This window comes from Macadamia integrifolia, chromosome 10, assembly GCF_013358625.1.
Source record: "Macadamia integrifolia cultivar HAES 741 chromosome 10, SCU_Mint_v3, whole genome shotgun sequence".
NCBI lineage: Eukaryota > Viridiplantae > Streptophyta > Magnoliopsida > Proteales > Proteaceae > Macadamia > Macadamia integrifolia.
In genome coordinates this window covers 26,572,260-26,590,208 of record NC_056566.1, presented here as the reverse complement: position 1 = coordinate 26,590,208, position 17,949 = coordinate 26,572,260, and the positions used below count along the sequence as shown (strand labels likewise).

At 38.6% G+C, this 17,949-nt stretch overlaps 1 protein-coding gene across 1 annotated transcript; it reads right to left on the bottom strand.

Annotated features, from left to right (window-relative positions):
* Nucleotides 1–877: 877 nt before the first annotated feature.
* LOC122090853 (uncharacterized protein OsI_027940-like) lies at nucleotides 878–3,675 on the bottom strand. Its single transcript, XM_042660584.1, has 6 exons — nucleotides 3,549–3,675; nucleotides 2,641–2,827; nucleotides 1,930–2,083; nucleotides 1,795–1,835; nucleotides 1,512–1,704; nucleotides 878–1,351 (listed from the first exon to the last, which is right to left on the bottom strand). The coding sequence occupies exons 1-6, from the start codon at nucleotides 3,551–3,553 to the stop codon at nucleotides 1,269–1,271; spliced, it is 663 nt and encodes a 220-aa protein (XP_042516518.1). The 5' UTR covers nucleotides 3,554–3,675; the 3' UTR covers nucleotides 878–1,268.
* Nucleotides 3,676–17,949: the final 14,274 nt, after the last annotated feature.

Here is a 17,949-nt window from a genome sequence, read left to right as displayed (position 1 = left end):
ACATTTTCTTTTAATTGGCATAATGGGCCACATACATTCTAAAATTTCAATCATATCTTGTGCAGGATTGATAAAATTTCTTTGATTGCCTCTCCATCCGAAGGTTTTTCAAAGATTGTTGTCATCTTAAATAGTGCTAGGAGGATGGCCTTGAATTTTCTACATTTTCTAAGCTACATTACTCATGAAGAACTGTTTTTTTTTTTTTTTTTTGAGTAGTTCTCACACTTCCTAGGAAGCAGGAAATTACCAGAATTTTAGTTCCATATCTGAGATTGGAAGTACCAAACCAGCTTATGATCTAAAGTGGAGCAGTAGATGCAGATCTCCACCTGATACAGATTGCCTGCTTCAGAGAGGCCTAGAACATGTCTTATTGACACCAAATAAAATAAAATAAAATAAACACCCTTAGACCTGCAAGACCTGCCAATGTTGGTAAATCATGGGGAGCAATTACCCCCCGCACAGTGCACACCATTCAACCCTTAAAGCAAGCCAGGGTTGCGAGTTTAGCCAAGCCAGTGATTTATTTTCAATTCAACACCGGGCCAAAGTGGCAACCTAGTGCAAGCCAAGGTGAGGTAACAGCAAGGAGCTTCTACTGCCTAGCGACACAGAAGAAATCTTGACCCAAAAGTACAAGAAGAGAAACTGGAAAGAAAGCACTGGCCGCCAAAGGCAGGCAGGGTAGACAGGAACTGGGTTCAGCAAGTTGAAGAAAGTAGCAGGAGATCAAAAAACCAAGGACGCTGATGGCAAAGGCAATTAGATGTAATACTGATACGGATCAAGGGTCTCTCTCTCTCTCTCACACACACACAAAAAGCTTTCATGGCAATTTTGTTCAAAAATCATGAAATCACTAGATTGTTGCTTGGCTTGGAAAACACTCCCAACACATCCATTCTGAACTATCAAACATAGAAGTTAGGCTCGATGAGCACAAAACATAAACCAAAATAATAGGTTTTTGACAGTTACAGTAACGGGGAACAAAAAAAAAAAGAGACGACTATAATGCCTACCCTTGTATCCTAATCTTTTAAAATACAAACGGCATTCAAATTGAAAAAACTGAGTGTTTTAGCTGGGCTTAAGCCAGTACCTACCACTTATCAAAATAAAACATCAGCCCAACTTAAAGCTTTGGGATGATGGAAGACACTCTAATGTAGCTGGTCCTGTACTGAACAGGCTTGTTATCCAAACTGCGCCCAAGCATAAGTTTGGAGTTGATTCCTCTGATATTTTCACACACAAACACCTCATGTGCTTGGAGCAGCTTCTGTCTTCCCCTCTGTAGCATCATCTAGCTTCTCTTGATGTCCTGGTTTTTCCACTTCTTGATCTGCAAAGAAATGAGAAGGGTATGGATTATTCACCACTTACAGTTTTAGCTTCCTCTTTACTAGGAACATGCTCAGTTATGTTTTTTAAAACCTAGTACAAGTATCAAATCCATCAAAAATACAGTACACATGATGTGAAAAAACTTTCGGATTAGCTACCTTCATCGTCACTGTCTTCAAGATCATCACCCATTCCCATGCCATCGCCCATCCCCATTCCCATTCCCATGCCATCGCCCATCCCCATTCCCATTCCCATGCCACCGCCCATCCCCATTCCCATGCCACCGCCCATCCCCATTCCCATGCCCATTCCATCACCCATTCCCATTCCTCCCATATTAGCAAATTTCTGAGGAAAAAAAGACAACCAATAATTAAGACAATTAGCACAAAGTCACAAAACTTAAAATGAAACAACCACTATATGGTATATACATACTGAGAAGTCCATCCCTCCCATATCCAAGTCAGCAGCAGGACCTAAAGATAACAGCAAAATAAATTAAATAATTTCCAACAAAAGGCAGAAGTTCACAAGTATACACAGAAAAAATGAGGCTTAAGAATTACATACCAGTGTCTTCATCTTCATCCACCCATTTGTCCCAATCAACTTTCACATAATGTGGTGTCTTGTCATCCCCGCGCAAAAGCTTCTTCCACCACTCCTTCTCTGCTTTCTCAATAACACAGAATACACTCCTGACTCCAGTGTTTATTATGCTTTCCTAGTACAGTAAAAAGTTTAGGAACAATGGTGGAAGAAAATTTGAAGATGCAAAGGGTGTACGACAGCACAAATGGCCACAACCATGCCAAAGTAAGGCTCAGTTTCACAAGCTAATTATAAGCATCATATTGCACATTCACCACTAAATGGTTCCCATCTGAGAGATCCACATTCCACAACACGAATTCATTTTGACATTGATGAACCTAACAGCCAGACTGATGGAACATCTTTCCACATTTTTTCATATCACCTATGACTACCAAAAAGACTGCAGTGTAAATATTTTCCCACATCGATTTAGAAATCTTCTATGACTACTGAAAATATAGAAATAGATAAAACGTTTAGCATAATCAGATTAGGGATACCATTTGGATTGATCAATAATCAAGATGTTCTCTGCCTATAAACGAAATGTATAGCCAGGCTAAAGGGTTTCTAAAATATGTCCATCAGGAATCAGATACTATCCATGGCTCACAAATAAAATTACACGGCAAACTCAAAGTCTTCCGTAAAGGAACCAGACATGTCAGGAAACAAGCTTCTTACCTCCACATTCACCTTATCGTAGAGATCCAACTTCACTTCATAAAGGCGGTTTTCAGCCCCAGCAGCAGCAGAGAAAGTGAAAATGCCATCTGGTTCTAGGTTTACTTTTGCATTCTTTGCATCAGCCAATAAAACTGTAATAAAAACCTTGTCCAACCTCTGTGCCCACTTCACCTCAGGATGACGACTACCAAAAAACAAAACAAAAAAGCAGTATCCTCTTTTAGTATTGCGGTCAGTCAAAATATAAAAACGCAAAATCATAGTTATGACAATGAATCAGATATTACATTTAACAAAAAAAAAAATGCCACAAATAAATTAGATGAAATCCACAGCAAGAATATGGTCATCTTAGGGTTAGGTTTTACTACAAACTCATACTCAGCAGCCATGAAAGAAATATAATCTCCATTAATCAATGCAGACCCTTTTGGTACCTAAATGATTAACCAAATGAAAACTAGCAATCAACAGACACGAGTTGCTTTACAGGGTTGGATTAGAACCTCTCCAAACCATTGGAGCGAAAATTACTTTTTCAGTTTTTTCAGTTCATAAATACATTTTTATTGATGAGAAATACAAACCCACCCAAGTGATTCCTTCCCTCTTCTTACTTTTATAGATTATACTTCGACCTAAAACAGGAAACCCTAAAAAGCAATAAATTATGTAATCCAGAGAACGACTCGCTATCTCTAATACTAATTGCAGTCGAACCACCAGTAATCAAATCAAGTATCTCGAATAGAAACTAACGAAGAACACAGTAATTAACTATTGATTGAAGCACATAAACAGATCTAAGAAGAAAGTAAACGACGAAATACACAGAAAACAAAGCATTCAATCTGAAGACTCTGAACTGAACTTAGCAGGAAATGACGAACGAAATCCAGTCTTACCTCATCGTATCGCAGAGAAAAACCCTAGTGAGCAAATGAATTCTAGGTCGTCGATACAAACGGAAACGTTAGAAGTAGCAAAAGCTGAGGGCTCTTATTTATAGTTGCAAACTTACGAAAATGCCATTCTAACTAATTTGTGACTTTTGCCTGCCGAATGAACGGACGAAACGTGTCGGTGTTACTGTTAGTCATTTCCTTTTTTTTTTTTTTTTTTTTTTTTTTTATAAGTAAAGGAAACTTCTTGTCCCATGGAAAAAACCTAGAATCGGGATCGGTACCAGCCGATTTCGACCTCAATCAGTTTGGATTTATCTTGAAATCGGTAGATTTCAGGCATATAGGGTTTTTTCATATAGGATCGGCCCAAATGGGATCAAGGCGAATTGGGATAGATTGGCCGGAATCGATCTAATACAATTCTTAAAACCTTGGTCATGACTCATGATTAGGATCACTCCGTTTTGAAAATAAATAATTAAATTTGAGCCGGAGAATAGGATATTCATATGGTAAAGTTGGATTCTAATATGATCGCAGATAGATCTCTGTGGAGGACGATCCACATAGTTGATCACTTGTAGAGATTGTTCTTGGGAGTTGTTCGAATTTTACTGCTAAATTGTATCTTTTCTTGTCACCTTCTGCTTCCTTGCAACCGTACCTTTTTGTATTTCTTTTTGAGTTAATCACATTGTATCAATGAAGCCAACTCCAATTAGGTGACATGAAGTTATGATTGCCCCTAGTTGTTTTTGTATTAAAATTTTCAATAGTTGAATCTTACACATCAATCTCTCACATAATATATCTATGCACTTCTTTGTAATTCTCCCTCCCCTTCATACTCTTGTAATTTATATGAATTTGATTTGCCACATGCCAACTCCAAGTGAGCTGAAATTTATCAGTTAAACAATTGACATTGCTGACTCCTCTATCTACAAAATCTCAATTCCATCCAAACTACCACATAGCAGCAAAAGTAGACATGGTTGCATTTAATCTCTCACCAGTGTGACAACAGGATTAACCCTTTATTTTTATATGCCAATTCTACTTGCTTTAGTGAAACTGTTATTTTAACCGATCTAATTTTGATTGTAATTTTATTATTTCGCTCTTTACATTATTCTCAATAATTATTTAATAAAAGGATACAAAGGATTTTCAAATAAAACTTACATTAAATGACTTTCAATTTTTTGAAAACCTATTTTTCTCATACGTTAAATAATTTTTAAGAATAATTAAAGAATACAAAAGTATAATAACTTGTTATTGACCACGGTGAGTGGTGACAAGAAGTTATTCTCTATACTTTACTTTTACTTTTACTTTACTTTTATTCTCTTTATGTGACTTTGCATTTCCATTTCAAAATGGAGGAATCAGTAGATGTTGCCTTTCCGGCCTTCTCTTCCTAATTGTTCTCCTCCCTCCTCCCTCCTCCCTCCTCCCTCCTCCCTCCTCCCTCCTCCGTCTCCCTTTTTTTTTAAGGAAACAAAATATATTAAAAGTAAGGAAACAACATGTCTACCATAATCTTCAGAAGTCCTGATAAGACCCTGAGTCTCACTCATCATGTCACACCCCGTTCACACTGAACCGGGTCAGTGACCGAGTTAACACCGGTTAACTCAAACCTGCCAGGATCATCAGATACTGTATTCCACCACAGCATACACACAACTAATATAAACTCATCAGATCAACGGAAGACTAAGTTTTACCTGTGAATAATCCCATAATACTTGATACCCGGATAGTGATACCATAATTATATACATTTGGGCCCGAAGGCATGATATATATACAAAAAGAATAAAATTCAAATATCAAGTACATAAGGAAATCCACCAAACAATCAGAGTACACAGCTCGGCTCGGTATCAAGGCTGGAGCTCGGCTCGGCATCAAGGGTCGTGCCCAGCTCGGCATCACATAGAAGAGCTCAGCTCGGCCTCAAAAGTGGAGCTCAGCACAGCCTCAAAGGTGGAGCTCAGCTCGGCCTCAGAACTGCTGTCCCGCAGCACAGCTCTCGCACGAGCAGTCAGCGCCGTGCTCTAACTCCTCGGGGGTCCACCAGTCCTCTTCAGGAAACTCGACTGTGGGACCCACCCCATGCTCCTCAGATGTATGACCTGCAAAATCATCTAAAAAGGGGTGTACACTTGGGATGAGCTCACTAGCTCAGTAAGTAGAAAGATGGACCACACAGCAGTCCACACATCACAACACATCATATGCACTACATGACATGCTATACATTTTAAATCACATCCACCTAAGCAACATTACTAAGTCCTTAGTATTAGTGCTACTACAACCACAGTGCGCGTATACTCCGGGTACGAGCCGTGAACTCCCTCCCGCGATACGCCCATAGGGCTGTCGGAGAAGGCCCACCGTGAGTACTCGGAAAAGTAAAGACAATGCCGTCCACAGGCTCTCAACAGAAATATAAATGACTGAAAATAAAGGTGCTGACTCCAGCAATTTAAAAGCAGTACGATTGGCCCTCTTGAATGTACCACCGGGGTTGCCGGCTGTCCTACATGACCCGCCGGGAGTTATGTCTAACCGCCACAGTGACCCGACGACCGCGACCACTGCTTCCCCCCAAATGATAACCCAACACCTTAACCCCTATTGGGAAGAGTCGTAGCACGAGATGGTGAGAATCCTAATACCGCATGCTCCTATATGACAATAGTACGATTGCATAGTGCCTCCGTGTCCCATTCCACGGACCACCAATGCACTCGTTTTCAAGCCGACTATGGCATCTAGTCTATCAATGCAACATGCACAATGATGCCCACATTCAACATATAAACATCTAATTCAATTGGCATTTGAAAAGTAAACATAGCACATATGCACATCAATGTGTGGAATGACTAATCTACATAGCATATTCATGATGGCATGACTAGCCTAGATATAATTAAATGAATGCCAAACAATGCCTTGAAACAAGGCCAAACGTCCTCTCCCCACTTACTGTAGCGTACAAGGATTCCCGTTCGGTACGGGTGAGATCCGGTGCGAATCGGGTAGGATTTGGTGAACCTAACATAATTGAGCGGGGTTAGTACTTCACCATTTTAGGATCAAAATTAATGAAATCCGATGACAAAATCGTGTTTAGAACGTTAAAAGAAGGTCACCCGTCCGATTTGGGTTCGATTGGACATAAGGACCACCTTTGGGGCCACACGGGTGGGTTAGACAGGTGGGTAGTCTGGCCCACCGGTCCTACCCACCGGTTGGGACCGGCGGGTAGGGGCCAGCCGGTATGGCCCCCCCGGTTGGGCCAGGGGCCCCCTGCTAGGACCGGCGGGTAGGGGCCCGCCGGTTGTACCCGCCGGTTGGGCCCGAAGACCCCCTGCCTTCTCAGGTGGGTACCCACAGGCGGGTAGGGGCCCACCGGTCTTGGCGGGAAACACCCTATTTCTTTCCAACCTTCTCCATTCCTTGGGGATTCAAATGGGGCTTTTCCCCACCCCTTCTTCACACCTTCAAGGTCCTATAAGATGGTTCTAACCTAGATCTAGGTTAGATTCAAGTGATGGGAACCTATCTTACCTTCTTTGCTCAAGAACGACTTCCAACACTCCAAATCACTTCAAACTCACACTGCTTCTTCCACCTTGTCAATGTCTCTTCAAATCCTTCAAGATCAACACATAAATCATCTATTAAACCTTAGATTCATTATTGCAAAGGGGATTTACAAGATCTCAAGAAACCATACTCGAATCAAGGGTTTAAAGCTTGGGAATGGTGAATGTTCACAAAACCCAACTTTGCTTACCTCTAACTGTAGATCTAGAGTCGAAGATCACTCTCCCGGCGTCGGAATGGAAAGTTCAAGCTTCGGCACCGCTGAAATCCCTCTTTTCTTCCTCTTCCTTCTCTTCCCTTCTTCTTCCCTTTTCTTTTCTCTCTCCTCTTTACTATTCTCACCAACGTACGGGTGACATAAATGGAAAGAAAAGAAAACATAAAGCTATATATATAATTCCTAATTAAGTGAATAGTGCACATGGATGGGTCACTCAGGTGGGTGGGTGCACCCACCTGTCCTACCCACCTGAGGGCCAAAACTTGAGATTTTGACCGGGTTCGGGCCTCGGTGTGAACCCCACCCCCGGCATACGGTGTAGCATACGTATATACCTTAAAATACGGCTACAATACCCGCTTTATCCGTACATAGCCTTATGGTAGGTGCATGTACACGGCTTGGGTACTCCCGTCTCTTCTGGCACTGGCTTGGACTTGTCGGGCCAGCCGGTGTTTAAGGTCACCCGTGCCATCATAGCCCATAAGGAACCCGCTCTAATTCCCTCTGGCTCGGTTCCTGCATGGTTAAACCGGTTCAACCGCTTAATCAGACCGGATTTAAAAAGTAGGGTATTACACATCACTACTTGCTTGAGATCCTAGTATGCATCCAGAGAGGGGCCAATGTTGTTCATGCCTTGCCCAACCTGATTGGCAGCACTACACAATCAATCCATGCTCCCTCCTTAAACTCCTCGTGCCTCAGCTTCTTGGGTACCAGTAGTCTCATAACACATGAGATAAGTTGAAATGGCACATATACAAAGAATATAGGATTGATTTGGTTTTGTAATTAAAGTATAGGAAATGGCTTGTTTTAATGTATCAAAGGGTTGAAAGAAGAATGAAATGACATTTTTTCTTAATTAATGATTTTAAGAAAAAAAATACTTTGGTTGTTATATTTTGTATGAGGGATTGTAACCTTAATGTTTTTACAATTCATTTTATTCTCAAAAGTTATTTATTATAATATATTATCTCAATATGTTATTTTATTATTATTTGTTTTTAAATTTTGATTCATATAGTCGAAATCATTTAGTTGAGATAAGGCTGAGTTGTGTTGTTGTTGTTGTGACAAGAGGTTTTCAAATAAGACCTGCATTAAATGATTTTCATTTTTTTTTTTTTTGGTATAAAATTCATTTTACTCCTACATTAAATAAATTTTGAGAATAAAATAAGAAGCAAAAAATAAGATTATAACTTGTTAGTTCACTTGTTTGGTGACAACAAATTACTCCTTTTTTGGAATTTGATTATGGGCAAATAAATTATATGACACAAAGCAACCAAAGTGCAAATTCCATCATACGTGATACACCCTTTCACATATGAGCCATAGGGTTTACACTATAAGTCTCTCTCTCTCTCTCTCTCTCTCACACACACAGGATCACGTGGGTCCATGTGGATGATACTATTCTTTGAATGACGGAATGTGTAATGTGCAGATTCTTCCCTAACACCAACATGAATGAAAATTTTAATTTAAGGGGCAAAGTGGTAATTTTGGACATGACCCCAAAGTGTTCTTTAACCCATTGGTCTGAATCTTAAATTAACTAAAGTGCTAAGCTCCGTTTGATAACATTCTATAAAAACTTTTATAAACGAAAAAATGGAATAAAACGTTTGATGCATTTATGGTGTGTTTTTTTTTTTTTTAATAAAATGAGAAAAAAAAACGTAGAAACCAATATTATAGACGATAAATGCAGTTCTGTCTTCCAATTCGTTATAAAAAAAAAAAAAACATTTTGATATAGAAATTGAAATTTCTGTTTTTAACACGAAATCTCAATTATCCTTCATTCCCACTGTTTCTCTCACATGAATGGGCACGCATGATGATCTCTCATCTTCCACAAATCTAAACTTTTTCTGTGAGACGGTGAGACCCAGCCAAGTCCAGATGTCTCTGTTCTGTGCTCTTGGCTCTCGCGCAAGAGGGCTCTAGTCCGTTTTTTAGAATGGCGTAACGGCCTAAGAACAGCACATGACTACATGCTTACTGATACCGAATGGGTCTAAAAATTAGCTGAAACGATATATCAAACAGCTTTGTATCTTTCAATGCCTAAGATGGTCGCAGAGGGTCAAGGTTTTCTGTGAGGTGAAATGATCATATTCATCAAAGAAACATGAAATCATTTTATAGATAATGAGTTAGAAAGCAAATTTAAGCTCTATGTGCATGACCAAGGATGAGAGATATGAGGGGTTGAGAGCAAAACCCTACCAAAACAAGCAGCCAAATACCACTAAAAAAAAAAAACTATGAGATTTCAAAGTAAGATTTACAAACCAAAATAGAAACATGGGTTAAAGAAACTTATACATATGCATTGGGAATCTGCCACTTGATAACTTAGTTGGATCTCAAACTTAGTCAACAAACGAATCATGTCACCCTCTACACACATGGTAAGTTTAGCTGAATAGATTTTGCCCAACAGTGGAATAAGCTTAAGAAATTGTTAATTAATGGATGATATATTTGGCATGAATGCTCTGCTTGTTTTTCTGAGGAGTGCCAAAGGAATCTTTGCAGGATTTATTAATGGATGGTGTTATGATGACCCCCATAGTACACTGGTATGTTTTATCTAATCTCATTTTGGGAATGATGGGTTGATACAAATAATACAAGCTCTGTAACACACATTTCTAGTGGAAGTAATTTGCTTCCACTAGAACTCTGTGTTTACCAATTAGCAATGTCTCTGTGCATGGGAGCTCAAACTCCAATGTTGATTAGTGACACCAAGTATCTGCTTATACTTGCAGGAAGTTATCTATAGCTGAGTGTTTCTATGGACTTAAGGGGTGATAGCTCCACGCATGATATGAGACGAACTCTTCTCTCCTTTGAATTCTTATAGCCCTGTTGTAATAGGAAATCTTCTGTCTAGTTCTGTGTAAGTTGAGGTGTAACTTGCCCCTTCTATTAATGAAGGTTCTATTTTTCATTAACAAATATGAACATGTGTCTGACACTTGTTGGATTAAGAAGGTTGGACAAAAAGATTGCATGAACCATCTCACTGTTGGTGTATGATGTCTTGTATTCCGTCCCAGTTTAATCTAGGGAGTATTGGTGCGGCACCTAGACAGGTAGGACGGCGGTCTCGCTAGCCGGTTAGCGGGCCATGGGGGTTGCAAGGGGGCCAAGAGGCCCCCCTGCATAGCAAGGGGTGTAGGGGGGCATAGCCCCCCTCTCGAATTTTTTATTTGAAGGTAATTGTGTACTTTCCGGATTAGTGTTTTTTCGCTATATATTTGTAGCGAGGGTTTCTTTCTCTGTAATGCAAGCAATACTGAGAGGTGTGAGGACGAGCGTTGTAACCCTATTCTACATTGATAGTGAAGCAGTATCTCATCTCACCGGAGATTTAGGCAACCTTGCCGAACCTCGTAAAAATCCGTGTGCATTGTTTGTTTTGTTTTTCCATTATCTTCTACATCGTTTTAGGGTTGCGTTTCTACACTCACTTGCTAGAGAGGCCCTTGCAATCTGGGGCTTGGTTCATGAGTATGCCCAACAGATCTAATTTACAGATTATCAGTAGTTTCTTACATTTATTCTTGTGTTAAATTGTTGGTCTACTAAAATAAGATAAGTTAAAAATCACATTCCTTTAGTTTTTCCTTACTTTTGGAAATTTTCAAAAATTATTTCTCAACTCTGGAATTTCCTAGAATTCGATCTACTGTTCTATGATCAAACATACATCAAGGTTTTATATTGAAATTCCTTCAAGGTTGTGACTGTCAAATTATTATTTTATTTTATTTTTTTCGAGATTTATTTGTGTCAAAAACTTTGTTGGTTTTGTAGATGTTCGAATGTCCTCATAACAAGTAAAAACCTGAAGGACCAAGGTATAAAGACTGTCCATGATCTTACTAGACCTGCAACAATTCTCCAGTAAGGAAAGCCTCAGTTAATTTACTTCCTCATAAAATGATCCTATAGACCTATAGGAAACTTGAAATTGAATTAAAAACTACAACAACCAATAAGAGTAAAGGAGAAATGGTTTCCATGAAGAGCATCAGTCACTCAGTAAGACTGCTGAACAGCAAGGGTGCATGTTCACCATTGTTTTCATACTAACTTCAACAAGGTTGCCTGCCACACTGCTGTACAAAATTGTATGGTACTGTTTTCTGTTACATGGATTTAATGAAGAGAGAAACCAACTCACTTTCTAAACCAAGAATAGATCTCTTTGGAGAAGATAGGCTGGTTGGTTTGCAAATTTATGGTTGGGCATAGTTTAAACAAGAACTTAAATTTTGCATTCATCTTGCTGAAGGATTTATTACAGGAATCAAGTTGGTGGTTTTTCTTCTTCTTCTCAGTACACTTAAGCTGAGTTTCTCTTTCGTTTGCAGTTCAGGGATCTAGGACTGCCGCCATCATTATTATTATTATTTTTTTTCGGTTGGTGTTGGTTGGAAGTAAAAAAGAGCAACCCCAGTGCACTAGGCTCGTTCTACTGCAAGTCTGGGAGGGGCAAATGTATGCAGTCTTACCCCTTGCTTCACTAAGAAAAGTATTTCCAAATGGGGTTGCTTATGAATACTTATGGTGGATGATCACCAATTCTGAAACCCCAGTGCACGAGGCTCCCTCTACTGCAAGGTCTGGGAGGGGCAAATGTATGCAGTCTTACCCCTTGCTTCACTAAGAAAAGTGTTTCCAAAATGGGGTTGTTTATGAATACTTATAGTGGATGACCACCAATTCTGAAACCACAGTGCACGAGACTCCCGCTAGTGCAAGGTTTGGGAGGGGCAAATGTATGCAACCTTACCCCTTACTTCACTAAGAAAAGTATTTCCAAAATGGGGTTGCTTATGAATACTAATAGTGGATGATCACCAATTCTGAATCTTTTCTGCTGACTTTTGGGTGAGTCTTTCAGGTCTGCTATTGAGTTTTGAAGAATACCACCCAGAGGCCAATTAAGATCAGAAGAGTAAGAAGGTTTGCAATCTCTGTATAGTTTATGATCAGACTTGGCCACGTGGACTTTCCTATGGATATTGTTTATACTATAAGAATCCATATAGGAGATATGAATGTCATGATTTATTATGAAGTGTTACCATCAAGAGAGAGGTCATCCATGTCAAAAGCCCAAATGAGATGATTAGCAGAAACTTGGGTTTTAACTTCTAAATGGATTCTGTGCTGTATCAACAACCAATATGGCTGTTTTAGATTGTTTCATATGTTACTACTGGCAGATTGATCAAAAACCATGGAAAGCCAGTTGAGAACAGATTCAGTCTAGCAGTGGTGGGGCTGTGGGGGAAGCCATTACCGTTGTTGGACCTATAACTTTGCACTAAAGCTGCTATTAAATCATGGACGGACAGTTGAGAGTAGAATTCATCTATTGGTGGTGGGGCTGTGGAAGAAGGCTATAATTTGCCACTCCTGTTGTAGAACCAATAGCTTTACACTAAAGCTGCTATCAACCTCAAAACTGGTTGTAAAAGCTCTCTCTCAAGATTTAGAAAGAATGGCACCAGTTTCAAGTAGGGATGTCAATCGTTCGGGCCTAGCTGGGCCTGGTGGGTCCTATACCTTTGGACTGTGAATTGCAGATTTAAGGAATGAGTCGGGCTTGGTCGAGTTCCGAGTTTTAACCAGTCCTCTCCTAATCAGGCTAATGAGGCTATAATCGAGCCTTAAACGGGGTAATGTACCAATAAAATCTTAAACAACCTTTAATTGTTTTAGATTTAAGATACGTTAATATATTTTATTAAATCATCAACAATTTAGAAAAGACATTACAATTAATTAGATTTAATAACTGATACAAATATCAATATATACTTTATTCTATAAAAAAAAATCAAAATATACAAATAAATGGTCAGGCCAAACTTGTCGGGCCGAGTCAGGCTTGAAAACGGCCCAGTCTAGCTGGGCTATCCCTTGCACCGTATACCACTTGTTTATAAATGGGTTGGGCCTAAGCCTGACACTTTTAATAATCGGTGCAAGTTGGATCGGTCTTTAAACGGTCGGATTGACACCCCTAGTTTCAAGGTTTGAACGGTCTGATTCAAACTTAATTATTTCCCATGCATTAGATGTAAATGATCCGATGCTCTCATATTAATCTATCTAATACTCAAAAAAACCTTTCCATGTTCTTACTAAATCGCTTGCCTATTATTATATGGTTTGGCTCATTATAATAAAAACCCAAAATTATTAAGCCCACATGACTTATTTAATCCCATTGGATACTTAAAATCAAGCATTTTTGGCCCATTCTTGGTCCGGTCCGGTCCAGTCCAGTGGTCTGGTTCACTCTTGGCCTTCTTGTTCTTCTGATCTGCATCATTGGGATTTCGGAAGCACTGAATTTTTTTTTTGCTAGAAAAGTACTGAATTTAATAGTATCATATTGGAAAAAGAAATGTACGTCACAATACAGATTATAACATGTGCTCTCTCACATAATGAGATATGTGGTTCACAATTCTCTCTTATTCTGACCCATACTAACTCCATGTGGATGATACTATTTTTTGTATTACCATTTAGTGTCGCGTGTAGATTCCACTCTACACTGATATCATGGGGAACCCCATATTATATAAACAGGAAAATAGAGTATTTTAGAAGAGAGAGAAACGGAAGTGAACCCAGCAGTGTCATATTCACAGATTTTGGAGGGTTGTGGGGTGAGTATTAAAATAAGAATAATAAAAAAAAGATTTTAGGGGATATATGGAATAAAAAAAGTCTTTAAAGCTTGAATCCATGTCCTTTTAAGTTTTGACAATACCTAGAGAAACATGTGACTGGATTTGATGAATAAGCTTGAAAATGAGGTTTTTGCGCAGTCTTCTTTTACTTATTAGAAACTTTTGGGACGACCAAACATATTGTGCAATAAAAGGGAGGGGGCTGTTTGATTGTTGTAACATTATCACGCAATGGTGAATGTTTTTCTGTCACATGAGTGATGAGAGAATCTCTTCATTAATGATGATTTATTGTTGGACAAGATAGCATTATTTTCTATCTAGGTATACATTAGTGGGTGTGATCAATGGGAGGGGACATGTGAGCATCTTCAATGCAGAGCAGTACTGTCTTTTTGCACATGCTATGTCTAAGCAAAGATGCATGCGAAGAGGTAGCATTCTTTCTTCCTTTATTGTTATAATTGGATTCTAAAAATAATGTCTCTCATCATTAACTTTCATCCTTATTGACAAATGTTTGAAATATCTTTCATTTATCGAATTAAAGGATTTGATCTTGTGATAAAGAATTTCTCTTTTCACCACGGGTAAAGAAATATTTGTTCCAATCTAGAAAAAGACTGCAATGGCGTTAGAAAATTCTTTTAGAAAAAGTGTCACATTTCTTGGGTTGGATTTTAACTTTCAATCTTGGATTTATTTATATATTTAGAAAAAAGGGTTTCTACGGAAGAGTATAAGGCTGCACTCAGGGGGAGAGGGATGATTGCCCCACCTCCTATGAAAAACAAATGCCTTCTCTTTTTATACTTCTATGCGTATTCTCATTGGCCTATAAGTCAATGTAGGTGCTCCTGGATGAAGAACTCTTCCCCCATTTATTTTTTTTTTTTTTTTTTTGGGGGGGGGGGTGGGGAGGGGGTGTTGGGGTTTGGGATTGGGATTGGGGTTGGGGTTTGGAAGGGCTTGGGATTAGGGTTTGAAAAATTGTATAAATAAAAACAAGGGTTTAAGGGTTTGGATTCTGACCAAATCCAGATCCCCATTCCAACTATTTTAAACCCTGATTAAGATCAAGTAGGTTAGGGTTAATCCTTCCCCGAGCTCACCCCCATTTGCAAGGGTGTCAAGAAATAGATCAGACAGTAATCACATCAGAGCAAACAGATAAGGCCAAAAACAACTAACTGAATGACTTTATGAACCAATTTTGGTCTAAATCATTGCAAAACTATAGATGCTAAATTTGGTTCTTATTTGGACCAACTAAATTAATATGTCTGATAAAATATTATCAAAACCAAACCTCCAACCAATATGGACCTAAAATAATAATGCATTCTTCTGGTTTTTTTTCCCTTCTTCTCTTTTAGAGAAAAGTCTAATCTCTTTATTCCTCCATATATAGGAAACTTGTGAGAGGGATAAAAAGTCCAAAGCCTATAAAAAAAAGGCTACGCAGTCCTGGCCCAACTTATTAATGAGGAATGATAATAGCTCAAAGTTATGGTACCTTTTCTAACAATGTCACAAAGCTATAATAGAAATGGGGAATTTGTGAACCATTTGGCCATTCAATCTAGGTGGGTCCATTCAATCTTTTCTGGTTTTGTGATTGCAGAACTCACATGTCCATTATAAATATATATATATATATATATATTTATTTCAACTGGAGGGAAATGCTAGACTGACAGGTCGGTTTTATTTAGAAAACAGAATGACAGAAATAAAGGGAAAAAGTTTCTATTATTTTTATTCTTTTGAAGAAAAAAAAAAAAACCTAAACGATAGTGTGGTTTGCGTTAGATATAATGGGGGCAAAATAAATATCCCATCCTTCATGAATGATAAAAATTATTCATTTGTTGATGCTTTACTAGTATTTTCATTGGTCCTCATACTAGTACATGGGACACTATTTTTTGCGGAATCCTTTCCCTTTTTTCTTTTTAATTTATTTATTTATCTGAGAGAATCTTGCCCGCCTTTGTGGTCCAACCAGCATCAATACAGGTGTCAATGAAAGCTAACAGGGGCATCCAACAATGAAGAAAATTGTTTTATTTCGCTAAGGGGCAGGTCATCATGTTGTCCTTATCTTGTCTGAGCACGGGCACCAGGCAACATGTTTAAACCCAATTAGTCAATTACCTTTTTTAAAGCTTGATCTCAAGTAGCCTATTTATAGCATGTTAAAAGTATAGTTTATAGTCTAATTAGTCAATTAGCCTATTTAAAAACCGATTAGCCCAATTACCTTGAACATGCTTATGGATTGGTAATCACCGATCAAATACAATGGTGTCCAGGTGTTGGCCTACAAGATCCGATTGCCTAAGAGAATGGGAACGATGCAAGACCTTAAATGATGGGGGCCAATTAAGCTCGATCAATTGACAACCTATACGTATAGGTTCTAGCATACCCTATCCCGGTGGCTCATGGAAGCTTATTTCTTTGGGAAAAAGAACCCTAAAAGGTAGTGTAGTCCCTACTCCCAAACATATTGGTGCCAAAATGACTGTCCAACCCCTCATGAAAAGTGGAAATTCCATCCATATTGATCCTAATTCTAATGCTCCCATTAGCCCCTACATTAGTATAGAGACCACACTGCCTTTTATGAAATCCTCTTCCTCTTCCTCTTCCTCTTCCTCTTCCCTTTTCTTTTACTATTTTCTCTTTTGTATACATCATGTGAGTGACATCATTCTATATGTCAACATTGATGTAACATGGGAAATTTCCTCCACACTAAAGTCCTGTAACCCTCTCTCCATAATTATTAATGGACCACAATGAATCAATGATTTGGCTCTTGTACAAGAGTAAGACGAGAGTTATGGTATATTCTCGCTCTCTTCAAGAAGGGCTTAGAATTCCAAGTTACCTACTAAAATTTTTTACCTCTGGATTCAGATGGTATTGTCCTTATCATGAATAATAAAAAGGGCTTAGAATTCCAGGTTAGCTACTAAATTTTTTGACCTCTGGATTCAGACGTTATTGTCCTTATCATGAATAATAAAATGAGTGGCAGAAAGAAAGGTGGAGTTATGTTGGGGAGGCACCATCACAGTACCGATTTTGAACACATAAAACCAAATTGACCACTCCCTTTTTGTTTTATCCTTAGTCATATGAAGAAGAAATGCCGTGGAAGGAGAGCCAACTTCATAGCTCCACTCGTATCTCATCTCTATGAACCCTAATCAAGAAGCTATATCATAGTATTCTCTCTCATTCCTTCCTAGAAGGATATACGCCGTCGTTGTGGAACAAAATAAATCATGTCAAGTCAATAAGTCAACAAAAGTATGGGATAAGGCATCACAATGTTCAAATATAGGACCCATATTTCATGTTGATACATAGAGAATTGTAGTTCGTAGAGCATAGAGGTATAGTTTAACATCAGTTTGTTCGAGTCATTGGTGTCTTCAAATATTTGAAAAGCACTCTCTACCTAGAGCCTCAATTAGGTTTGGGTTGAACCAAGTATAATCATGCCAAAGCTACATGTGAGGGGTTGTGAGAGTTGAGATGTTGGAAGTTACAGAGTTACAGTCACACATCAGTTTGTTTAAGTCTATGCACTGGTGAAGGAGACTATTGAGATGCTAGGAGTTCTAGAATTATGGCTAAACAACATATTTTATACCGTATCAATTGGTCTATATAAGTTGGGCATTAGTATCAATATCGATCATAATCAATACGATCATATTCAATAACAAGACCTAAAACCTAACTCATTATCTAATACATCAAGGTTTTGAATTGAACCCTTCAACTTTAC

Coding starts and splice junctions, on each gene's coding strand:
- LOC122090853 (XM_042660584.1), bottom strand. Junction 1,705..1,794: donor TGGGAGGGATGGACTTCTCA/GTATGTATATAC, acceptor TTTTTTCCTCAG/AAATTTGCTAATATGGGAGG. Junction 1,352..1,511: donor TGAAGACAGTGACGATGAAG/GTAGCTAATCCG, acceptor ATTTCTTTGCAG/ATCAAGAAGTGGAAAAACCA.